The 27,421-nt window shown below is 36.1% G+C and overlaps 1 protein-coding gene across 1 annotated transcript in view; it reads left to right on the plus strand.

Moving 5' to 3' along the window:
- The window catches only part of LOC148950504 (uncharacterized), an 89,852-nt gene that overhangs the window by 42,140 nt on the left and 20,291 nt on the right, over positions 1 to 27,421 (plus strand). Inside the window, exon 2 of the mRNA XM_089092442.1 lies at positions 20,916 to 21,090. Coding sequence (XP_088948568.1) covers positions 20,916 to 21,090 — 175 coding nt within the window. The remainder of the gene's footprint in view (positions 1 to 20,915; positions 21,091 to 27,421) is intronic.

The raw sequence follows: 27,421 nt of genomic DNA on the forward strand, positions 1-27,421 counted from the left end.
ACTACTACTTGCGAGGTAGGCTATATGGTTTTTATGAGAGGTCTTGATTTACTATAAATTTACAAATCTTTATTGTTTATGCGCGTCCATGCCGCTTAAGAAATATATCTTTGCAGCTGCATGGGTTTGCAAAAAAAATAAGTGGAAATTTGGGACTGGACATGGCACGAATGAGGACCTCTACTCTCATTCGCTCGATCATGTCCTCCCTTATTTTTTGCTTAAGGTTTATCAGGGAGTTCTGGGTTTATGTTCTGCGTCTCATTTGGCTCAATGTGATCTTTCTTTGGGTCCTGTCTCCGTGGTCTCATAATTCTTCCATAACTTGGATCAACAAAATCCCTCATGGTTGGGGAAATCAATGAGCTCCAGTATCGCAAACGACTAAATATTCCACTTGAAATGAGCTGAAGACGCTCCACATCGGTTCCACGTATGTGATAATCTTCGGTCTCCTTGTGAATTGGAGAATTCATATTTCTCATGCATTATGACTATTTTGGGGGTAGTTCCCATGCTTAGGTATGATTCCCTGCCTTATGATGTCTTGGGCCACTGCGTGAACAATGAAAATTATCATGGTCTTCGTTAATCACACCTTCCTGTCTAATTCTAAAATTAATATGTGTTAATTTATCTTGCAATGTAAGCTATTCCTAATTTTTTTGATTTTATTCTTTAGGGTTTTGAATATAGATTGCATTATTACGCGAACAGCTAACATCGTTAGCTACATGGCTTCTAAATAAAGGTACTAATCCTTTCTCGCATTGTATTTTATTCCCAATTTTCCTGCTACGGATCGATATTTGGGTTTTTTTGCCAATCGTATTCCGAAACTACGATTTTTCGTCATATTATCTTAAATCGTATTTGACGTTCCATTTTTTTTGCGAAGACTTCTTCCCCTGATGTATTCACGACGATCATTGCAGCCGAGTATATGACGTTTTCTTTTGCATGTTTTATACATATGTACTCCGTATCAATAATTGCTTTGGCGCTTCCTTTATTTGGTCCTTTCAGAACATTTCAGAACAATGGCCAAAAGGAGGTAGTTTCTATTGACTTTTGTCTAGTTAACTTTTTCAAGATTGGTTATGATCATGGTACACTCTAGGTCGAGGTCAAACTACCTTTTCACCGGCATTTCCTCAATACATCCGGTACTTATTCGTTCGACCGTAATTCGAGTCATCTAAGCTCCATATTAACCAATTTTAAATGAAAAGCAAGGTAGCTTCAGGTTGAGGTTGAACTGCTTTTTCACCGGTGCCTCCTTGCACCTGGCTATTTGTGTGTTCGAACATAGTTGCTAACCTAAAGTTCCGTACTCTAGTTTAACGACTTTGCGGTCGCATTTTAGGCTTAAAAGTACAGAGACTTTTCGAGAAACTACCTTTTTGTCAATATATTGATAATGTATTTCGATCTCGTAACATTTATTCTTATTCATAGTTTTATAAATATTAATACAACACTGGTCTATAATGCACTAACTTTTTTTTTTTAATAGTGATAATAATCGTTATTCATAGTTACAACGCTTTAGGTAATATTATGAGGTTCTTCTACCATTCATTTTAACGAGATTATTTGTATATATTTGTGAGATTATTTGTATATACAGTTTCTTCCGCTGATGTTGGGTTTTAATTTCAATATGGGTGCATCATCCGGCAGTGCCGCCTTTGAACTTGGAGATGCAAGCATATCGAGGAGTCGATAATTTTCCCATGACGAAACATTTGGGCTGAGAAATTGGAGTTCAAACATTACATAATTTTTATCGTTTTCCGGTGTATTTAGTTACATTAAATGCACTAATAATTGGTTTGGGAGTTGTGGAACCTCCAGAGTGGCTGTTATATCATTCCTTCGCATATTTTGTCGAATGGCTTTTCGGCACAACTGAGATAAAATTGTAATGGGGGGGTTTTATAAGAAGTTATTTATTAATATGTTTTCGGATGTTTCCTCATATGGGAAATTTCAATTAATTAATTCAATGGGGGAAATTAGTTAAACTCTAAACTGATGGTTCGCGAGTGGCATACCTAAGTGGAGGCGGGACTTTATGTGTAGGGAGCTTAAATTAACGGTACAAACGGGGAGCTCGCATTAACGGCCATACTGAGTCGAAATCAGATTGAATGGAATCATTTTCGCTTGGAAGCGAGTGGAGCCACAAGGACAAGCTAATTTCGAGAAATACTAGCATAAAGAGAATAAAATAAGAAGATGATTCATTTATTACTAACAGAACTGGAACAGAGCTTGGTATATCGAGATATTTACAGTAAATGACACTATGTTAACGCTGGTCACTGGTTCAATACTATTGTTCTGAACCGACAATCGGCAAACTAGATAAGACTCATTCCCAAATAAGAATGTCATAAGATTCCAAAGTTAAGACTCACACAATAAGACTGCTCCAAAAAGACTCCAAATTAAGACTGATTCAAAATTGCTAAGTTCTCGCTATCTACTAATTCCAATTTTGCCAGAGGTTACGTCCGGGCGTTACTAACAAGTATACTATTCCGATCCTATTGGTTTCCCTATCTGGCATATATTAGTATTGGACCAATCAGCTAGTTGATTTTAATTAACTTTTGAACCGGCTTATGATTCTTCTAAAATTTCGCTTCGGAATTCTTCCCAGCATGGTGCAATTTTTTACTAGATACAGAGTTTAACATTGTATTTAATTTATAAAATTTTTGACATATTTTATGCAAATTTCAAACCTAAGATTTATAGTTACAATTGTAATACAATGTTTCGCTACATTTTAAATTTGACAATTAATTGCTACTTAAATTATTTGGGTTTATATTCTGGGCATTTTTTCTTGGAAAATTTTTGGGGTATTGGAAATTGATTCCATTACACTGGCAACCCGCCCAAGATTCCAGGCGTTCTAATATTTCTTCTTTATTGGCATGATTCCTAGCGATTTTGGTAGCATTGTTTTCTGGAAGATTCCCAGGATTTCCCTGACCAAGTTTAATATGAATGACGCTAGTGTATCTCGCAAGCTAGACCAAAAGGACCCCATGGGACTCCAGCACGGCACACACGCGTACTACGTATTAACCGGCGATGTATATATTAAGCAAATATAGCTAATGGGAGCGCTTGGAAGATCATCTTGCTAGAATGGTAGATATCCAAAAAATTAAAAAGTATACTTTTGGTCCAGAGCGGAATGGCGCTGCGAAACTGTTTTCACACTATCACCAACCCTCCACATGACACCAGCCCTCACCCCTAGGACATTTTCAACCTATTTCGCCCGGAAAATAAACTTCCGGAATCACAATAAACACCATATTTTTGAAAACAGAAAAACCCTCCCCCCATTTCATTACTAGTGTTTGATACTCTAAGCATTTCACCTCACAATGTTAAACCATTACTGCCCCTCTGACATACCTCTATCATCGCCCCATCTCCCCCCAAAAACTTCAGTCATTTCTTGTTAAAAACTTTATTTTCAAGTCATTCATTCGGGTTTTTGCAGGCAATTCACGCCATAGTACAACACTATAACAACTCTAAGACCCCTCTGCCATCACCACATTTCCCTCAAAACACTTCAGATATTTCTTGTTAAAAATTTTATTTTCATCTCATTCATTCGGATTTTCACAAGCAATTCACGCCACACTACCACGCGAAAACTACTCTCTAGCACTCCTCTGACATAGCTCCATCTCCCCAAAAACATTTTTCAGACACTTCTTGTTAAAAAATTTCATATTCAAGTCATTCATTTGGGCTTTCGCAAGCAATTCAGCCCACAGTATCACACTATAACTACTCTTAGACACCTCTCTGTCATCGTTCCCATCTCCCCTAAAACACTTTTCAGACCTTTCTAATTAAAAATTTTATTTTCAACTCATTCATTCGGGTTTTCGGAAGCAATTCAGCCCTATAACTACTCTAGACACCCCTCTGTCATCGACCCACCTCCCCACAAAACACTTCAGTCATTTCTTGTTAAACATTTTATTTCAAGTCATTCAGTCGGGGTTTCACAAGCAATTCACTTCACAGTACAGCACAATAACTCCTCTATGACACCCTTCTGTCATCGCCACATCTCCCCCAGAACATTTTTCAGACATTTCTCGTTAAAAGTTATACTTCAACTCATTCATTCGGGTTATTGCAAGCAATTCACACCACAGTACAGCACTATATCTACTCTAAGATACCCCTCTGTCATTGCCCCATCTCCCCCAAAACAGTTTTCAGTCATTTATTGTTAAAAAATTTCATGTTCAAGTCATTCATTCGGGTTTTCGCAAGGAATTCAGCCCACAGTACCACACTATAACTACTCCAAGACACCCCTCTGTCATTGTTCCTATCACCCCTAAAAGCTTTTCAGACATTTCTAGTTAAAAATTTTATTTTCAACTCATTCGTTCGGGCTTTCGCAAGCAATTCAGCCCAGAGTACAGCACTATAACTGCACTATGACACTCCTCTGTCAACACCCCACCTCCCCGTAAAACACTTCAGATATTTCTTGTTAAAAATTTTATTTTCAACTCATTAATTAGGGTTTTTCGCTAGCCTGGGGGGCCCTAGTTAGTAATTTCAAAGAGCCCCCACCCCTAACCTAACCACCAGAAGACCTTAGCGCCTAATTCAACCGGGGTTCCCTAGCGAGGGATTCCATGAGAGTTTCCCTAACCCAGCCACCAGAGGACTCTAGCAACCATTTCAAGTGGAACCCAAACATCCAATTGAACAGGGGCCCTAGCGATCATTTTCAATGGGGGGTATACCCCCTCCTCCCGAACCTAACCACCGGAAGACCCTAGCAAGCAATTCAACTGAGGCTCATGCTCTGTTCATGGAGCTTGTAACATGCTGATTATTTATTATTGGAGCTTATCGCATGATTTTTGTTCGTTCATCTTCTTGCATGCTAGTTTTTCTCTTCGTGAAACTTATTAACCTCACGAAACTGATTTTCTTCACGGATCTGATGTGCTGATTTTTGTTCGTGAAACATATTGCATATTAATTTTACTCTTCATGAAACTTGTACATTGTTTCTTTTTCTCCTCGTGAAACTGATTTTGTTCATGGAACCTGTCGAGTACTGATTTTCATGGAAGCTGTTGCATGCTGATTTTTGTTCTCGTAACTTGTCACATGCACATTTTTCTCATGTTGAAACTCATACATTGATTGTTCTCTTCGTGAGACTCATTTTATTCATGGAACTTATGCTTACCTTTGTCCGTAGAACTTGTTGCATGCCTAAGTTTTTATTAATGAAAGTTATTGCAAGCGGAATTTCCCCTTCGTGAAAGTCGTACATAGATTTTTTCCTGATGAAACTGATTTTGTCCAATGAAGTCTTTGCATGCTGCTTTTTTTGTCAGTGGAACATCTTGCATGCTGATTTTGTTTGTTTGTGAAACATGTTACATGTTGATCGTCTTGTCATGAAACATGTACATTGATTTTTCTCCTTTTGAAACTGTATTTCTTTATGGAACTTGCTGCGTACTGATTTCTTTTTTTTTTGTTCGTGGAACTTTTTTGCATGCGTATTTTTATTCGTGAAACTAGTCACATGGTGATTTTATTTTCTTTGTGAAACTTTCACATTTTTTCTCTTCGTAAAATTTATGCATTGATTTTTCTTATCGTGAAACTTATATTCATATGGAACTTGTCGCATGCTTACTTTATTTTGTGTAAAGTGTTGTGTCCTGCTTTTTTTTTGCTTATAAGATGTATCGCATGCTAATTTGTCTCCTGACGAAACTGATTTTCTTCATGGAACTTGTTGCGTGCTTTTTTTTCCTGCAACATCTTCCAAGCTAATTTTTTGTTTGTGGAACGTGTTACATGTTGATTTTTCTCTTCATGAAACATGTATATTTATTTTTCTCCTTTTGAAACTTATTTTCTTCATGGAGCTTACTGCATGATGATTGCTTTTTTATTCATGGATTTTGTTGCATGCGTATTTTTGTTTCTGAAACTAGTCACATGATGATTTTATTTTCCGTGTGTAATTTTCACGTTTTTTTTTCTTAGTAAAATTTATACAATGATTTTTTTCTCATCGTGAAACTTATTTTCTTATGGAGCTTGTTGCGTGCTGATTTTTCTGTTCAGGTGACGCGTCATTTAACTTAACCTAACCTAGCCTGTGTAGGTTAAGTTTGGTTAATCTACTAGTATATAATGAAAAAATAATTTTCACAAAAATCAGCAGCCAACAAGTTCCCTGAACAAAATCCGTTTCGCGGCGGAGAAAAAAATATACAAATTCCACGAAGAGAAAAAAAACAACATGCAACAAGTTTTGCGAACAGAAATAGGCACGCAATAATTTCCATGAACTAAAATCAGCACACAAAAAGTTCCATAAGAAAATAAGTTTCACAATGAGAAAATAATCAATATATAAATTTCATCGGAAATCCTCGCTAGGGAGCCCCCGATTGAATTGGGCGCTAGGGTCCTCTGGTGTTTAGATTAAGGGGGGGATTCTTTGAAATTACTAACTAGAGCCCCCCAGGCTAGCGAAAAACCCTAATTAATGAGTTGAAAATAAAATTTTTAACAAGAAATGTCTGAAAAGTGTTTTATGGGGCGATGGGGTGATGACAGAGGGGTGTCTTAGAGTAGTTATAGTGCTGTACTCTGGACTGAATTGCTTGCGAAAGCCCGCATGAATGAGTTGAAAATAAAATTTTAACTAGAAATGCCTGAAAAGTGTTTTAAGGGTGATGGGAACGATGACAGAGAGGTGTCTAAGAGTAGTTATAGTGTGATACTGTGAGCTGAATTGCTTGCGAAAGCCCAAATGAATGACTTGAATATGAAATTTTTTAACAAGAAGTGTCTGAAAAATGTTTTTTGGGCGATGGTGCTATGTCAATGGAGTGCTAGAGAGTAGTTTTTGTGTGGTAGTGTGACGTGAATTGTTTGCTAAAATCCGAATAAATGCGCTGAAAATGAAATTATTAACAAAAAATGTCTGAAGTGTTTTGGGGGAGATGTGGTGATGGCAAAGGGGTGTCTTAGAGTAGTTATGGTGCTGTAGTATGGCGTGATTTGTATGCGAAAGGTTTTTGGGGGAGATGGGGTGATGATAGAGGTATGTCACAGGGGCTGTAATAGTGTAATATTGTGAGGTGAATTGCTTAGAGTATCAAACACTAGTAAAGAAATGGGGGGGGGGATTCTCTTTTTCAAAAATATGGTGTTTATTGTGATTTCAGAAGTTTATTTTCGGAATAAATAATATTGGAAATAACCTAAGGGTTGAGTGTTGGTGTCATTTCGGAGGCTGGTGCTGGTGTGAAAACAGTTTCGTAGCGTTATTCCGCTCTGGGCCAAAAGTATACTTTTTAATGGTTTGGGTATCTACCCTTCTCGCAAGATGATCTTCCAAACTCTCCCATTAGGTATCTTTGCTTAATATATACATCGCCGGTTAATGTGCAGCACGCGTGTGTGCCGTGCTGGAGTTCCATGGGGCCCTTTTAGTCTAGCTTGCGAGATATATTAGCGTCATTCATATTAGACTTGGTCACGGAAATCCTGGAAATCTTCCAGAAAACTGCTATCAAAATCGCTAGGAATCATGCCAATAAAGAAGAAATATTAGAACGCCTGGAATCTTGGGTGGCTTGCCAGGGGTTTGAATCTTGCTAGCTGAGCGCTAGAAACAGAAATGATGTGACGTTAAAGGGTTGCCGTAGAAATTCTATGATAATTTACCTATTATTGCTACATTTTAAGGTGTCTCGAGCAATACCACTTTTTAACCTCCTTTATCGCCTAGCCGAAGTCTGGATTCCATCATCGAGATGAGTAGACAGTGACCAAACTCTCACGTAATGCGCTGGATGGGTGGGAACAAGAATCTTCCCGCCTTTGTATTGTTTGATAATTTTGCAGAAAATGTGCCCTGAGGGTGCGTCGGGCTGAGACAAACTGCTCGTTGGACAGGAGACTTCCTCGGAGGCGACCAGCGGGCAGGTCGGTACCTCAGTGGACGGATGCAGGATAACAATAAATAAACACTTGAAAATTACCGCTTTGCGCAATGACTAGGTTTAATAAAAAGGGTAGTGTTGAGCTGGCGAACGAAAAAAAACGGGTTCCCCTCCCCCACAGATGGCTCCCCTCCTCCCCTGGAGTCCTCCCCCTCGTCTTTCCTTAAATTACGCATGTTATTCTTTTTCTGTATAAGCCACAATAATGCCTAGAAATTGCATCAACTGTCAAGGCGCCCTTTGAAAATGAATGTTAGGTGGAGGGTGGAATATATTGTTAGGATAATGTGAAATATCCATAAATTTATCTCAATGAAAAAAAGGGTATTTCCTTAAAAGTCTTTCAATAATACCTCTTAATATGGTTTAAATATACCACTAATATTAGGTCAACCGGGGGGGGGGGTGTCACATGGTGATGGGTGGGGTGTTGCCATGGTGGTGTTGAGTATTTTATGGGGCATCATGATAAGCCAGTGTTTCGCAAACATATGCTTTACGGCACTTTAACGCATAATTTTTATTAGGAAATATCTAAAATATGTTTTGGGGGAGGTGTGGCAATATCATGTGGGTGGTTAATATCATCCATATTTTACCAAGGTGGTATGCATTGTCATTGAATAAGTTACTCTAAAGCTGAAAAATAAGGTGGGAGGTGTTCAATGAATTTTTCACTAGAGGGGGAGTGAAATCTAACAATAATCAATGAAACGGTGCATTTCGTTAAAAGTCCTCCAAAGAAATCTCTTAATATGGTTTAAATGTATCACTAATAGTAGGTCACCCCGGGGGTGGGGGGCGGTGTCTCATGGGTGAAATGCTATGGCGGTGTGGAGTGTTTTGTGGGGCATCATGATAGGGCTGTGTTGCAAAAACTTATTTCACGGGATTAATAAGCATAATGTTTTTTAGGAAATGCCTGAAAGATGTCTTGGGGGATATGTAGCGATATCTTGGGAGTCTTTAATATCATGCATAATTTATCAAGGTGGTATGCATTTTCATTGACTAATATACTCTAAAGCTTAAAAATAAGGTGGGAGGTTTTCAATGAATTTTTCACTAGAGAGGGAGTGAAATCTAACAATACTCAATGAAACTGTGCATTTCGTTAAAAGTCCTTCAAAGAAATCTCTTAATATGGTTTAAATGTATCACTAATATTAGGTCACCCAGGGGTTGGGGGGGGCGGTGTCTCATGGGTGAAATGCTATGGTAGTAGGGAGTGTCTTATGGGTCATTATGATAAGGCTGTATTGCGCAAAAATAAGCTTTCCGGCACTTTAAGCCATAATTTTTATTAGCAAGTGCCTGAAAGGGGTTTTGGGGGATATGTGGCGATATCATATGGTTCTTTAATGTTATCCATAATTTACCAAGGTGGTATGCACTGTCATTGACTAGGATACTCTAAAGCTTAAAGATAAGGTGGGAGGTGTTAAATGATTTTTTCACTAGAGGGGGAGTGAAATCTAACAATACTCAATGAAACTGTGCTTTTCGTTAAAAGTCCTTCAAAGAAATCTCTTAATATGGTTTAAATGTATCACTAATATCAGGTCACCCAGGGGGTGGGGGGGTGTCATATGGGTAAAATGCGATGTTGGCGTGGAGTATTTTGTGGGGCATTATGATTGGCTTGGGTTGAAAAAAAAACTTGAACCACGGGATTTAGAACCATAATTTTTAGTAGGAAATGCCTGAAAATGTCTTGGGGAGGGGGGGAGATGATGTCTTGTCAGGGTTGGGGGGGAAGTCATGTAAGGTCACTATGGCGTGAACTACAGCTTGAAGGTTAAGGTGGAGACATTAAAGAATTTTTCCCATGGAAGAGGTGAAAAACTAACCGGTACAAAAAAAATGGATATTTTCCTTAAAATCTCTTATTATGCCTTGAATTGCATCTAATATCAACCTTATCCCTATAAACCCATGTCTAATATCACTCCCCCTTTCCCTACTCTTTGGGGTTTTAGCCTAGAAGCCCCGGTTTTCTATAATAGATGGTTCTTTTTGCGTATATTATAATATGACATTTTCATCTTTTATTTTTTGTCGTATTTTTTTTAGCTGTCTTTTTTATATGTTTTATTGCTTGTCAATTTGTTTTTATTTACAATGACCGTGTTTATAAGATTTACTGTTCGGGATGCGTCTCTCAGACCTAGGTGTTTACATAATTCAAACAGGCATTTCCCTTTATTATTAAAAATACCTTGAGAGCAAATGTCTCCTGGAAATAGATGTTTTCCGAGTTCGTGCCAAATTTGGCAGTAAACACGCCGTTCTAGCATGCTTGAAATATGGGAAATCTTCTTGCTTCTTATAGATTATTTCTAGAATATGGTTCCTGATACAAAATAATGTGAATGGTTTCATGGACGACTTGCTTGGGGCGCTGTACCATTGGAAGGGAATGACCTATCGAGTCCTGGCGTGGTCAAGAACTATAGAAAAGAAAAAAATATGAAAGGTGTTTCGAGCGAAAAAAATGAAACGCCGACAAAGAAAATGTCTTGAGGCTTTTTTGTGAAAATGTCAAAATGGTATTATCTGGCAGTGATGGATGCACCGTCAATGCGTGAGATGCGGTTAACTTACATAAAGTGTGTGCCGCCATTAAGTTAATGGAAAAAAAACACTTTGGGGGTTTCGGGCGAAAAAAGTACCACTTGGCAGTGTTGCACAATAATTACGTAAGTTGTAAGCTGTCCTTCAAAGAAATCTCTTAATATGGTTTAAATGTATCACTAATACCAGTTCATTCAGGGGTTGGGGGGGGGGGGTGTCATATGGGTGAAATGCCATGACAGTCTGGAGTATATTGTGGGGCATCATGATTGGCTTGGGTTGCAAAAAAACTTGAATCACGGGATTTAGAACCATAATTTTTATTAGGAAATGTCTGAAAAATGTCTTGGGGGAGATGATGCCTTGTCAGGGTTTGGGGGGGGAGTCATGTAATGTCATTTTGGGTTGAACTACACCTTAAAGTTAGGGTGGAGACATTAAGGAATTTTTCCCATGGAAGAGGTGAAAATCTAACAGGTACTAAAAGAAATGGATATTTTCCTTAAAAGCTCTTAATATGTCTTGAATTGCATCTAATATCAACCTTATCCCTCCAAACCCACGTCTAACATCACTCCCCCCTCCCCTACCCTCCGGAGTTGCAGGCTAGAAGCCCCGGTTTTCTATAATAGATGGTTCTTTTTGCGTATATGATAATATGACATTTTCACCTTTTATTTTTCGTTGTGATTTTTTTAGCTGTCTTTTTTATATGTTTTATTGCTTGTCAATTTGTTTTTATTTACAATTTCCGTTTTTTAAGATTTACTGTTCGGGATGCTTCTCTCAGACCTAGGTGTTTACATAATTCAAGCACGCATTTCCCCTTCATTAATAAAAATACCTTGAGAGCTAATGTCTCCTGGAAATATATGTTTTCCGAATTCGTGCCATATTTGGCAGTAAACACGCCGTTCTAGCATGCTTGAAAAATGAGAAATCTTCTTGCTTCTAATAGATTATTTTTATAAAGTGGTTCCTGATCAAAAATACTGTGAATGGTTTCATGGACGACCTGCTTGGGGCGCTGTACCATTGGAAGGGAATGACCTTTCGAGTCCTGGCGGGGTCAAGAACTATAGAAAAAGAAAAAATATGAAAGGTGTTTCAAGCAAAAAATGAAACGCCGAAAAAAGAAAATGCCTTGAGGCTTTTGGGCGGAAAATGTCAAAATGGTATTTTCTGGCAGTGATGGATGCGCCGTCCATGCGTGAGATGCGCCGACCTTACATTAAGTATGTGTCGCCATTAAGTTAATGAAATAAAAACTTTTGGGGTTTCGGGCGAAAAAGTACCACATGGCAGTGTTGCACAATAATTACGTAAGGTGTGAGCTGTCATTACGTTACAAGCGGGGATTCCCTCATGGGTTCCTGTCCACCGAGGAAAACCCCTGTCATGGGTTTTCTTCGCGATTATGTGTTATTGGGTTCCTGTCGCAATGTACATATCTGTCCGTTTGAAACGGGGTAAGTCGTATGGCGTCATTGGAGTCCAAAGGGGTGTGTCATGGAATCTTGGCAACTGTGTTCCCTTTAATAGAACCATTAACCGTATTGAGTAGGTGTGACAGCATGAGGGGCTAGTAGCTCTACTTATATGACCCTTTAAAGGCGAGGGTGTGTCGCGTGGTGTAACATGCGCTTCAAACGGGGGTGTGTCACATGCCGTAAGATAACTGTCATAGAAAAACACCTGACCTAACCCAACCATGTAACTCTTGCCAAGGACATTGAACTCTTACCAAAAATAGGAATCTTGCCAGGACATGACAAATCTTGCCTGGGCAGGAATGATGCCAACTAGAAACAGGTACGAGGGGCTAGGAACTTCAGTTGTTATTAAAACTTGTACATTATAACAACCACATTCCAAGTAATCATATAATATAAAACTGAAATCCTGTAAATCTTGCCAGGACATGAAGGTCGCCTAAAATTGCGACATCTGGTCGCCAAAAGAGAAAAACGCCGTTAAACATTCTTCTTGTGCCGTCGAACAATTGGAAGAAAAGAGTAGTCCGTATGGGTGTTGCAGAAGTAATCATGGCCCCACTACTCCTGTTTCCGAAAACCTTCGATTTATTCCTTTGACTTAAAACCTTTAATTAGTTTTTTGGTTGATTGATTGATGTAAGGCTTATCGCTGGATCACTTTTTGAGTTTTTTGGAAAGCAGCAATTTTTGTATCAAGACTCTTTAAATCGAAAATATCGGACGAATCTTCGGTATTCTCAGCCACGTACCAAAAACAAGAAGGCAAGGATTGTTCAGAGTGCGGTGAGAGCCATAGGTTATTGAAAAAGAATGCTTAAAGTTTGAAGAGGGAGATAAAAGGAGGGAAAGATGGGAACTCCCACCCAAAAGGGTCAAAGCTGAGGGGGATTGTAAAAACTATTCATATAAGTTAGAATAACATCAAGAGAAGAGCAACTCGAATCCATCTTAAGGTCATTGGCATCGCCAACTAAAAAAAAGTCCAACGTCTGGGTTTACAGAAATCGTAAAACCAGCGCTTGACAGCAATTGCTGGATGATACTGCGTTTTCATTAACATTTTGGTTTTGCGAGTAATAAAAAACAGCAAATACAATAATATTAAAAAGGCCAGGAAGTACCTATTGCCTGACACTAAGCCAGTAACAAAATTTCTCTCTATTATCAAGTTGAAACATTCAAAGAATGTTCAAGGGGAATGTTCAAGTTGCCAATAGTCATATTTGCAATATCCCAGGAACAGCTAAGATTATCAAGTTGAAAATTTCAGGAAATGTTGATTGGGGTGTTGAAATAAATCAAAACACACCGTGTGCACCCTGGTTGTCAAAATTAGTGCACTGTCAAAATGGCATGTGTGCAATATCTCAGGAATAGTCACAGGTATTAAATTGAAACTTTCAGAAAATGTTGAACTTAATCAAGAAACAACTTTGCGCATCCCGGTGTGCGTATTTGTAATATCTCGTTATTGATTAATGCTATTGTATTGAAACTTTCAGGGTATGTTGAATTAAATCAAAAGATACTGTGTACATTCAGCTTGTCAAAATTGTTTGTGCAATATCTCAGGAAAAGTTAAAGGTATTAAGTTGAAACTTTCAGAGAATGTTGATCAGGATGTTGAATCCAATCAAAAGACACTGTGAGCATTCCAGTTGTCAAAAAGGCGTATCTTCAATATCTCACGATTGGTCAGTGGCATTTAGTTGAAACTTTTAGGGAATGTCTAAATAAATCAAATGACACTAATTAGAGCTAATAAGTTAGAATAAGATATCTAATTCTTAATCCTGAGACGTGAAAAGCAGGAGAAATGTTCATTATATTAGCAAATAATAAAACTTCAGCAATCAGAAATTAGTTAAAAGAAAAACTTCCTGAAAAAGAAGTTTATTGAAAAAAAAGTAAAGAGCCATACTAAACTTAGAACCAGCAGAAATAAAGTCCTATAATGTTCAAACTCAAAACAATAAGAGATACTGATAAATAAATGAATCTTAACGCGTAAAATTTTAGTTGAATATTAAAGTCAAACTTAAAGCGAATAAAAATAGCTAAAAACAGGATTTTGGCTGCTTCCCTCTTCCGCCTACCCTAACCGTAAAAGTTCTTAAGCCTTTTGCTTCATTTGCTCTGTAGAAATTTCTAGGAATTAATATAAGTATTTCTTTAATGTTCAGTTTGTTTTCATTAGTTCTTTCAAGTCATTTTGATTATTGTAGTGATTTATTTGTGTTTTTCTTGGGCCTTTTAAAAATTAAGGCACGCTGTTTAAAGTACTTTAGTTTTCAACAAAAGATAAATGACACAATAGGTGTTAGAACTTTTACGGTTAGGGTAGGAGTTATTAGCCAAACGCCTGTTGTAGTAATTTTTGTTCGTTTTCGTTTGAATTTAATATTCAGTTAGGTTTTATTCGTTTTAACCCTTAACTGTTAGGGGTTTGTTTGTATAACACTCATGGTAGGGTGGGTTCAAAATATTTAGATGGAAACATGAGTTTTTATTTTCAAATATATTGACACAACTACTATTGAAACCAATAAAAAGTTTGTTTCTAGATGCAGCTTGAGCAAACAATCACTGCATGCTCCTTACAGACACTATTTTTACAGATGACACAGCATAGGGTAGTCTTGTGGTCTTTTTCCCTGGGACGGATACCACATCGAGCTCCTTTGGCTGCAGAATGTTGTTCTCCAGTGTTCTGGCTTTCTGAAAATAGAATCCCAGTAACCTGGCATGTAAGTCGACGAAGTTCTCATGGCAAAACTTTGTTTGAAGATCTGATGGTGCAAAATGGTTGGACCAAAACTACACCTAACCTTAGGAGGACCTCGCGTCGGGAAATGCTCTTCTCTTGATTGCTAGTTTCATTTACAAGCACAGAAACGTTTACACCAGCAACGTCTAATAGAGCAAAAAACACTGCCATTGTCCAACGGCGTATTATACGGCTTGTGGTATAGCTCGCGGATTTCTGGTCCAAACTGTCGACTCCATTCTTTGTTGACTTGTAAAATTTAATGGTTTCCAGTTTTCTCGTGTATATGTCGACTTTAGATGTGTGATGCATCGACGATATCAACACGACGGCCTTGATTTTCTTTGGCACATATGAAGCCACTGTTTTATTACTTTTAAAGCCAAACAGTGAACTCCCTTCCTGGCGAGTTTTGTTTGGCAGGAAACTGTCAGGTATTTCACGCTTGTATTTCTTTACAGTCCCTACATAGGTCAGCTTCTGTTTTAGAAGCTCATCTACGAGTTGAACGGAACTGTACCAATTATCGGCCGTGATATTTCTGCCCTAGCCAGAGATGGTTCTCGTCAAAGTAAGAGCTGTCCTAGTTGGTACCGAAAGATGCTCGGATCGAAGCAACTTTGTCTCCTTTCCATAGTAAATGAACGCATCGCAGAGATAGAAAGTACGGGCGTCTGCTAGGCACTGCGTTTTGATGCCGTATTTGTTTTGTAGGAATTTACATACGAAAATGACATCTGCCACTAAACCCGATAAGCATCTGATCGATAGTGACGATGTCTGAAGGAGAGTAAAGTTTGCCGTGGTTTCCAACTAACTGCTCGTAAATATCGGTACAAGTCATGGGCACCCATAAGGGGGGGGCCGCCCCCCCCTGGCTGAATGATGTTGCCTTATTTTTATATTTTTGTGGTGAGATTTCTATTATATAGCATTAAAATTGCCAATTAGACGAGGTTTGCCCCCCCCCCTGGAATTCAGCTTATGGGTGCCCATGGTACAAGTGGCGTTCCTCTTGCTGGACGGGTTAATGGATATTCAAAGTGAAGGCAGGGCTCAATGTAGAGGAACCTTTTCAGGCTCATAGTCGCTTGAAAAATATCGATGGTCTATAGTCATCGTCGTTTAGGGTGTCGGATCCACTTGATAAATCCTCATCTTCTTCAAGTATATGAATAATATATTACTCTGTAAGGCGCTTCTTATCTCGGGTGTCCATTCTTTCTATAAGGGAAAAGAAAATGTATAAGTTTTCCATATGAATCGCTTTTCGACACTGAAATCCCGAAATAAAAGGTGAAAAGGGCCAGAACCGAGAAATTGAAAAGTGAAATCCAACTAGAATTTAAAAAAAAGAAATTAAGTCATTCTTGGCAATGACAGAAACGTGCAATACTAGCAACAAATGTAATATTTCTTCAAAAAGCCAAATGTTCATTTTCCTTTTTTTTGTAATGTTAATGGTAGGGTGGGGTCAAAATGACCCCATACCACTTTTACCTCCTCTGCTTTTGGTGCCAGCTACTCGACTGATTGTATGCTTAAACACCACCAAGATTCCGGAGAATACACGACAAGAAAAAGCGCTTTATGTTCCTAACGGTATAGAAGGAACACACTTTCAAAGGGTCCTTGGGGTCAAAAAGACCCCGCCCTACCAGTTACGGATTAAGGTATATTTATTTATCCATATCTGTGTTTTTTATCTTTAATTTTGATTTTGTGATTGTGTCGTTTTCAGTTTGAACTATGATAGGACTTTATTTCTGCTGATCTTAAGTTTGATATGGCTCTTTAATTTTCTTTGAAAAAACTTCTTTTTTGGATAGTTTTCTTAAAACTAACATATAAACAATAGGCAAATTGCATAGCTTACAGTGCTTGCTCCAAGGCCTGTGGGGGGTCCTCTTATCCCCAGAGGCTTAGCTATTTGACCTTTCAACTCTGCTGAACAAAAACGCCACCTCAATATTTTTGTCGAATGTCTTTGGGAAAATAAGAGGTATGGAGGGAGCTGCTTGCCCTACAAACACTTTTCACCCTTAAATAGGGCACTAGAACTTTTAATTTCCAATTGAATGAGCCCCTCTCCGAAGTTTCTGCAACAACTCCTCTCCAGATGATGTGCCTTGGTGAAAAAAATTAATAATACCTGAGCCCATTTCGCTCTTTGCTTAGGCATTGCTGTTGCGCTGCCTGTAGTAATATTGAAGAAGAAAAACTGATGAGACTTCTAGAAATCTATTTCCATGTATATTAAACTATCTGTCTACTTTCATTAGTTCTTTCGACTAATCTTCACAATTCTATCGATTTTATTTATTTTATTTTTAAATGTATTAGGATTGTTCAAAATATGCACTGTTTTTCATAGGCAGCGAGAATGCGCTGCCTAAGTAAAGAGTGAAGTGAACTGAATGTTTCTTTTTTAATTTATTTTCACCAAGCATCTCCTTATGAAACGAGAAATGGTGAGTCAAAAGTGATTGGAAGGGAACCAACCTCCCTCCCATACCCCTTTTCGCTGTCCTCTCCCCAAAGACATATAAATTTTTTTTGAAATTTCCATTTTTGGCATAGTTAGTAGGTCCAGTAGATGTGCCTCTGGTATGACCTGTCCCCCCCCCCCCCCCCAACCCATGGGACAAGGGCTGGCAGTTGTGCACTTTGCTCATTATTTATATATAGGATTTGTTATTCGGAAAGGTTCGGCATGTTCGATCCTGGGTCTCCCAAAAGACGGTAAGCTTTCAGGGGATGTTGGGGGGGGGGCGTTGAACTAAATTAAAACACTTTGTGCATGCAGATTGTCAAAAAGATGTACCAGTAATGTCTCAGGAACGGCTTATGGTATTAAGTTGAAACTTCAGGGAGTGTTGAGGGGGTTGCTGAACTAATCAAAAGGCACTATGCGTATGCAAGTTGTCAGAATTGTGTATAAGCAATATACTAGGAACAGCTTAGAGTATTAAGTTGAAAATTTCAGGGAATATTAAGGGGTAGGTTGAACTAACCAAAGGCACTACGCGCATACTATATGAACTACTGCTGCTATTATCACTACTACTACTGCTACTACTAAATCTAAAGTTTTAAGGGTGAAACTTCCAGAAAATGTTGAGGGGAATGTTAGACTAACCAAAAGAAACTATGTGCATACTACAACTACTATTAATACTCCTGCTACTGGTGCTACTACTATTACTGTTACTACCACTTCTAAGGCCGAAGGTATTAAGGTGAAACTTTCAAAGAATGTCGAGGGGAGTCAAAACACACTACTTGCACGCAGATTGTCAAATTTAAAACTTCAACTGCTTGCGACTGTAACCACTGCTAATTATGACTAAGACTGTGTCTACTTGCGACTGTGACTACTTACAACTCCGACTACTTAGTCTACTACTGCGCTATGAGCTGTGACTGCGATTACTTGTGGCTTTGACTACTTGCGACTGTAATCGCTTACGAAAGCGACCAATTATGACTACGATGGTTCCATTGCAACTGAACCCCAAGCAACTGAATCACCGTGCAGCTGAACCTCATTTAATTGAACCCCTGTGTAACCTAACCCCCGTGCAACTGAACCCCATTTAACTGAACCCTCGTGCAACTCAACCCATATATTCAGTTTTTCAGTAGTCTACACATATGAGGCAATATTATGGGGTATAATACAAGTTATAATTTTTGCATGTTCTACCTTGCTGTCATTGTTTGTTTTTTAAAGTCGTGAAATAAATGCCTTTCAAGATTATTAATAAAAAAGCTGTTTTATTGTCACAAAAAAAAGAAAATCGGACATCACTAACCATTAAAGATACATTCATTTCTTCTTCTTTTTTTGTCTGTTAATGGGGGTTCCCTTGGCCCTGTCTCTGTTTACACACTGCGATTGTTTTTCATTTATCCCTTTTCTGTTTTTGTTATTTACATTTTATGATATTTTCTCGGCTCGTGGTCCCTCGGTATTTGGTTTGTAAAAGGTTAATTGCCTGTTTTTCATCTTGTAAGAATCTTCTGGTATGAAATTTTTCAGATGAATCAGACTTTTACTGAACGTTGTACACATCTGTGTTGAAAATCTCCGAACTTTGTGAATTTACTGAAAACAAAATACGTTTTTTTTTTGTCTTTTATGCTGTTAATAAATACAAAATTGCTGAAACTTTCAGGAATGAATATTAATATTTACTGAACTTTCTATCTTTAGTTATTGATTAAGATTTGTCTTTCAGTCTGCAAATCAATTCTTTTACAGGTAGCATCTAGCCCCAGAAACTTGTTCTGGGCTTTTGTATAGTATCAACACAGAAAACTGGATAATAAAGCCGCATCTAAAAAGCAGTCTTCAGTGTATATGTTTTGTCTTTGTTTCATGTACACAAGACGACAAGGTTGTTTACTGCATTTGTCCAATTCCATGTCAACTAACACAAGTGAAACAGAACGTACAATTTTTACCCAAGAGACTAGGGTACAAGTGTTGTTGTGCAACTGTAGTTCGTGAGCAAAGTTTATAGAATTAGCAGTATGATCATTCCCTATCTCACCCATTATAAAAACCCGGACCGAGGTGCGAGTGCTCCAGAGAACGTTTTTGCAGATATAAACATAAGCGGCATTACATCTTTTCACGGGTAGACAAGTCAGATTTCTCTTGGACACGAAACTTACAGTTATAGTAGAAATAATCGGAAATAAGTGGAAACCCGCTATTACGGATAATGCAAATTGTAACCCTCTTGGACGCGAAACTTAAAGTTATAATAGAAATAATCGGAAATAAGTGGAAACCCGCTATTACGAATAATGCACTTTGTAACCATTTCTCATTGATTGACGGAAACAGACTAACCCGCTAATGCAGAAATAAGTGGGAGGAGCTTTTTGTTCGCACCGAGAATGAAGACCAGAAATGATCTGCGATAAACATACTGGATAATTCTATAAACTGTGTTCGTGAGTCACATTTGCTTCAACTTTTCAGATAGCCTTGGCACCAAACATCTAGTTGTAGTTAATGACAAGAAGCTTTTTCAATTCATTGTGTTTCCTTGCAAAAGTGTTTGCACTTTTCTGGCAAAAGTTTATTATTAAACTTCCCATGTTTCTAGCTTTCAAACTACATCGGATAAACAGAGACTTGGAAACGAAAAATAGTAAATAAATAAGAATCTGTTTTTTTTTTCTTAAAATATATATCAGGCTTGTGAATTTATTTTTATTAATTTGTCTTCTGTTCTTTTTATCTTGTTCAAAGAATGTTATAGATTATTGCTTTTATGCCAGATTTCTTCGTAACCTAATATATCATTAAGCTTGGCATCAATTATACACAACCTAATCTCTCATTAAGCTCGGCATCAATTATACGTAAATAGTGACGAAGACCACACTGCCTTTACATCATTAAACACAAACAATAGTTAGAACAACAGGGATTATATAGTTAGGGAACAGGAATAGTTAGGGAACAGGGATTTTTTTCTGTAAGAGAGTAGGACTCAAATTTCAAATGAATAGTGTGACCCTATATCAAAAGGCCATCCTCAGCAAAAAAAAAACAATAGATAAAAAAAAACCTAAATTAAAATACGACCTTTAAAACTAAAAACTTTCAAAAACAATCCTAGAATCCTCGCTTCAACGAAGCCCAATCTAACTTCGTTGAAGTGAGGATTCTAGGACTGTTTTTGTAAATTTTAGTTTTAAAAATCGTATTATTTTATATATTCATTTGCGTTTTGCTGAAGACGGCCCTTGGATATAGGGTCGAAATGTTTGTTCGAGTTAAGTGGATGTCTGATCATTTCCTGTTTTTACTTTCTTGCGCTTCGTGTTCCCTCTTATTGTTTTGAATGTGTTTTTCTTTGTTTTTTTTTTTCTGTTTAACAGGCAGCTGCTATTCAAATTTGTCTTTGTTTTTAAACATCTTGAACGCATAATTTTTCGTAATACATTAAAGCTTTGACAACAATCCATTTATTTGTCGATTTTGCTTTTAAAATATAGTCTTTTCAGCGATTCGAGCGTAGAAAGTGGCGATGATTCATTGGGTCATGATGATGAAGTTATCCCTGTGCAGCACTTTAAAAAGCTTCTTGAATGTCCTGTTTGTTTTGAATGCCTGAAAGCCCCTGTTCATCAGTGTTGTGAAGGACATCTCCTTTGTAAACGCTGTTTCAGAGGACAGAAGGTTTGTCCTTTCGTAATATTTGTGATACTATGATAGTATGATTTATGATTGATAAAACAAAGTTGATCGAATAAATAGGTGCGCAAAGTGTCAACCTAAACGGAGGTGGGCATACATTGGAGTTGAAAATTAGAAAAAATTTATTCTTAAGTTGCAGTCTTCAAAATAACGGAAAAAAATTCATCCCTGGCTGCCCTCCTCCTTCTCTTGTTTCCTATGCAAGCACGACTTAAGGGCTTGAAACTTTATTCTTAAATAATATCTCTCCGTCTAAAAATTGAAATTTTTATCTCTTTATATTTTACGTTGATGTTTTTTTGTTGTTTTTTTTTTTCACATAAAACATTGTTCTGCGACTAACCAGCTGTTAGACCAATTTTATATTGAAAGCACAATACAAGGGTATGCTTGTACATGGACTTGTGGTTGATATTTAGTAATCATTATTTGTCAAGGTGCTAGCCCCGAAGGTCCTATGAGTTTTACCAAAGAGTTTCCTCAGGGAGGGTGGGCTGTCTTATGCCCTAAATAAGCTCCTGTAGAGGTAACCATGTGAAAGGATTGAGAATTCTCTGAGATATGAAAATTGTCACATTTTATATTTAATGAAATTACCTAATGAGCGGCTAGAAAGACCTTTGAATCAACTTGTTAATTACTGCTACTAGTAACAATTTATTTTAGCATTATGAAATTCCAATTATTTCTAGAGTGTTTCAAAACAACATTTTGGTAAGGAGGATAGCAGAGACATAAGTAGTAGTTCCTGTTGCTTCTTGATTGGTAAAAACAAGTCGGAAAAGAAGTTATGGGTTGGGATACTACCAGGGGGTTCGAATAATACTATTCTGCTTTTGAATAGGGCTTTGTTTTTCAGCAGAACCTAAGGATAAGCGTGCTCCTTGGTTTTTGGTTTATTCATTAGAAGATAAGCATAGTACATTTATGCATATGGTTGAGGGATGTTTTGCGGTAGAACAGATCCTGTAGCCGCTTTTCAGGGAAGTTAGTCAGATGATCCATCTGGTTCTTCCTTAAATGTTTAGTATGACTAGTCGCACCATTCTCTGTCGCAATAGTTTCTCAATACAAAGACAAGGATGACGAAGATGTGGCTTTTACAGAGAAAATTCCCTAAGTTAACTTATCGACTGGTGGAGAATCAATTTATGATTCTTATGTCTACAAATTCTCCACTGAGTTCTCATTCTTTGTCCTCTTGTTTTGTGAAATTGTCTTCAAGTTCGTCCTCCTGTTTGAAGAATTAGACATGGTGTCACTGTAGGTTGTAGGTATGATATATAGACTTTTTTTTATTGTCATACAGATTAACTCTTCTGGTAATTAATAAAATTGTTCGAATTTTGTCTCTAGGAATGGAAATTCATGTGCCTTTAGATATAGAAATCATGTTTCGAAATATGGTTTATTTGTGGGACAATAAATAGTTCAATTAGTACTAATTATTGTGCAATAGTTTATAAAATAATTAGTAAAATATGTTTTGCTCATTCTTTGTCCTCTTGTTTTGTGAAATTGTCTTCAAGTTCGTCCTCCTGTTTGAAGAATTAGACATGGTGTCACTGTAGTTTGTAGGTATGATATATAGACTTTTTTTATTGTCATACAGATTAACTCTTCTGGTAATTAATAAAATTGTTCGAATTTTGTCTCTAGGAATGAGAATTCATGTGTCTTTAGATCTAGAAATCATGTTTTTAAATATGGTTTATTTGTGGGATAATAATTAGTTCGATTAGAACTAATTATTGTGCAATACTTTATAAAATAATTAGTAAAATATGTTTTGCTCATTCTTTGTCCTCTTGTTTTGTGAAATTGTCTTCAAGTTCGTCCTCCTGTTTGAAGAATTAGACATGGTGTCACTGTAGTTTGTAGGTATGATTTATAGACTTTTTTTTATTGTCATACAGATTAACTCTTCTGGTAATTAATAAAATTGTTCGAATTTTGTCTCTAGGAATGGGAATTCATGTGTCTTTAGATCTAGAAATCATGTTTTGAAATATGGTTTATTTGTGGGATAATAATTAGTTCAATTAGAACTAATTATTGTGCAATAGCTTATAAAATAATTAGTAAAATATATTTTGCTCATTCTTTGTCCTCTTGTTTTGTGAAATTGTCTTCAAGTTCCTCCTCCTGTTTGAAGAATTAGACATGGTGTCACTGTAGTTTGTAGGTATGATTTATAGACTTTTTTTTATTGTCATACAGATTAACTCTTCTGGTAATTAATAAAATTGTTCGAATTTTGTCTCTAGGAATGGGAATTCATGTGTCTTTAGATCTAGAAATCATGTTTTGAAATATGGTTTATTTGTGGGATAATAATTAGTTCAATTAGAACTAATTATTGTGCAATAGTTTATAAAATAATTAGTAAAATATATTTTGCTCATTCTTTGTCCTCTTGTTTTGTGAAATTGTCTTCAAGTTCCTCCTCCTGTTTGAAGAATTAGACATGGTGTCACTGTAGTTTGTAGGTATGATTTATAGACTTTTTTTATTGTCATACAGATTAACTCTTCTGGTAATTAATAAAATTGTTCGAATTTTGTCTCTAGGAATGGGAATTCATGTGTCTTTAGATCTAGAAATCATGTTTTGAAATATGGTTTATTTGTGGGATAATAATTAGTTCAATTAGAACTAATTATTGTGCAATAGTTTATAAAATAATTAGTAAAATATATTTTGCTCATTCTTTGTCCTCTTGTTTTGTGAAATTGTCTTCAAGTTCCTCCTCCTGTTTGAAGAATTAGACATGGTGTCACTGTAGTTTGTAGGTATGATTTATAGACTTTTTTTTATTGTCATACAGATTAACTCTTCTGGTAATTAATAAAATTGTTCGAATTTTGTCTCTAGGAATGGGAATTCATGTGTCTTTAGATCTAGAAATCATGTTTTGAAATATGGTTTATTTGTGGGATAATAATTAGTTCAATTAGAACTAATTATTGTGCAATAGTTTATAAAATAATTAGTAAAATATATTTTGCTCATTCTTTGTCCTCTTGTTTTGTGAAATTGTCTTCAAGTTCCTCCTCCTGTTTGAAGAATTAGACATGGTGTCACTGTAGGTTGTAGGTATGATATATAGACTTTTTTTTATTGTCATACAGATTAACTCTTCTGGTAATTAATAAAATTGTTCGAATTTTGTCTCTAGGAATGGAAATTCATGTGCCTTTAGATCTAGAAATCATGTTTCGAAATAGGGTTTATTTGTGGGACAATAAATAGTTCAATTAGTACTAATTATTGTGCAATAGTTTATAAAATAATTAGTAAAATATGTTTTGCTCATTCTTTGTCCTCTTGTTTTGTGAAATTGTCTTCAAGTTCGTCCTCCTGTTTGAAGAATTAGACATGGTGTCACTGTAGTTTGTAGGTATGATATATAGACTTTTTTTATTGTCATACAGATTAACTCTTCTGGTAATTAATAAAATTGTTCGAATTTTGTCTCTAGGAATGAGAATTCATGTGTCTTTAGATCTAGAAATCATGTTTTTAAATATGGTTTATTTGTGGGATAATAATTAGTTCGATTAGAACTAATTATTGTGCAATACTTTATAAAATAATTAGTAAAATATGTTTTGCTCATTCTTTGTCCTCTTGTTTTGTGAAATTGTCTTCAAGTTCGTCCTCCTGTTTGAAGAATTAGACATGGTGTCACTGTAGTTTGTAGGTATGATTTATAGACTTTTTTTTATTGTCATACAGATTAACTCTTCTGGTAATTAATAAAATTGTTCGAATTTTGTCTCTAGGAATGGGAATTCATGTGTCTTTAGATCTAGAAATCATGTTTTGAAATATGGTTTATTTGTGGGATAATAATTAGTTCAATTAGAACTAATTATTGTGCAATAGTTTATAAAATAATTAGTAAAATATATTTTGCTCATTCTTTGTCCTCTTGTTTTGTGAAATTGTCTTCAAGTTCCTCCTCCTGTTTGAAGAATTAGACATGGTGTCACTGTAGTTTGTAGGTATGATTTATAGACTTTTTTTTATTGTCATACAGATTAACTCTTCTGGTAATTAATAAAATTGTTCGAATTTTGTCTCTAGGAATGGGAATTCATGTGTCTTTAGATCTAGAAATCATGTTTTGAAATATGGTTTATTTGTGGGATAATAATTAGTTCAATTAGAACTAATTATTGTGCAATAGTTTATAAAATAATTAGTAAAATATATTTTGCTCATTCTTTGTCCTCTTGTTTTGTGAAATTGTCTTCAAGTTCCTCCTCCTGTTTGAAGAATTAGACATGGTGTCACTGTAGTTTGTAGGTATGATTTATAGACTTTTTTTATTGTCATACAGATTAACTCTTCTGGTAATTAATAAAATTGTTCGAATTTTGTCTCTAGGAATGGGAATTCATGTGTCTTTAGATCTAGAAATCATGTTTTGAAATATGGTTTATTTGTGGGATAATAATTAGTTCAATTAGAACTTATTATTGTGCAATAGTTTATAAAATAATTAGTAAAATATATTTTGCTCATTCTTTGTCCTCTTGTTTTGTGAAATTGTCTTCAAGTTCCTCCTCCTGTTTGAAGAATTAGACATGGTGTCACTGTAGTTTGTAGGTATGATTTATAGACTTTTTTTTATTGTCATACTGATTAACTCTTCTGGTAATTAATAAAATTGTTCGAATTTTGTCTCTAGGAATGGGAATTCATGTGTCTTTAGATCTAGAAATCATGTTTTGAAATATGGTTTATTTGTGGGATAATAATTAGTTCAATTAGAACTAATTATTGTGCAATAGTTTATAAAATAATTAGAAAAATATATTTTGCTCATTCTTTGTCCTCTTGTTTTGTGAAATTGTCTTCAAGTTCCTCCTCCTGTTTGAAGAATTAGACATGGTGTCACTGTAGTTTGTAGGTATGATTTATAGACTTTTTTTATTGTCATACAGATTAACTCTTCTGGTAATTAATAAAATTGTTCGAATTTTGTCTCTGTGTCTTTAGATCTAGAAATCATGTTTTGAAATATGGTTTATTTGTGGGATAATAATTAGTTCAATTAGAACTAATTATTGTGCAATAGTTTATAAAATAATTAGTAAAATATATTTTGCTCATTCTTTGTCCTCTTGTTTTGTGAAATTGTCTTCAAGTTCCTCCTCCTGTTTGAAGAATTAGACATGGTGTCACTGTAGTTTGTAGGTATGATTTATAGACTTTTTTTTATTGTCATACAGATTAACTCTTCTGGTAATTAATAAAATTGTTCGAATTTTGTCTCTAGGAATGGGAATTCATGTGTCTTTAGATCTAGAAATCATGTTTTGAAATATGGTTTATTTGTGGGATAATAATTAGTTCGATTAGAACTAATTATTGTGCAATACTTTATAAAATAATTAGTAAAATATGTTTTGCTCATTCTTTGTCCTCTTGTTTTGTGAAATTGTCTTCAAGTTCGTCCTCCTGTTTGAAGAATTAGACATGGTGTCACTGTAGTTTGTAGGTATGATTTATAGACTTTTTTTATTGTCATACAGATTAACTCTTCTGGTAATTAATAAAATTGTTCGAATTTTGTCTCTAGGAATGGGAATTCCTGTGTCTTTAGATCTAGAAATCATGTTTTGAAATATGGTTTATTTGTGGGATAATAATTAGTTCAATTAGAACTAATTATTGTGCAATAGTTTATAAAATAATTAGTAAAATATATTTTGCTCGTTCTTTGTCCTCTTGTTTTGTGAAATTGTCTTCAAGTTCCTCCTCCTGTTTGAAGAATTAGACATGGTGTCACTGTAGTTTGTAGGTATGATTTATAGACTTTTTTTTATTGTCATACAGATTAACTCTTCTGGTAATTAATAAAATTGTTCGAATTTTGTCTCTAGGAATGGGAATTCAGGTTCCCAAATTGTTTCAAGTCAGTAAGAGGTAGGATTTTTTCTTTTAGCCAATCCGCAAGTAATCCTTCATAAAGTTTCGAGAAAATGCGAGTAAGAGTTATAGGCCGAACGCCTTCAAAACTAGGCTTTCCGTTTTTTTTTTCAAAGGGGTTATGAAACCCTGTTTCCAAATTGTAGGAATTTGCCAAGACTCGGTAATTTTGTTAAACAGGAAAAACAAGGGTTTAGACAAGAAATCACCGAAGGCACTAATAAGAGGAAAGGGGATATCCAAAGGACAGATACTTGTCTTTCTTAGTTTTTGAATTCTTCTTTCTATCTCAGACGGGGAAACAGAGGGTAAAGAAGGGTAAAGGGCTCTTGATGGTAATTGGTCAGACAGTGGTGGAAGGCTTTGGACAATA

This window comes from Artemia sp. Qi Xiang Cuo, chromosome 7 (genome assembly GCF_049724085.1).
Source record: "Artemia sp. Qi Xiang Cuo chromosome 7, ASM4972408v1, whole genome shotgun sequence".
In the NCBI taxonomy this organism is placed as follows: domain Eukaryota; kingdom Metazoa; phylum Arthropoda; class Branchiopoda; order Anostraca; family Artemiidae; genus Artemia; species Artemia sp. Qi Xiang Cuo.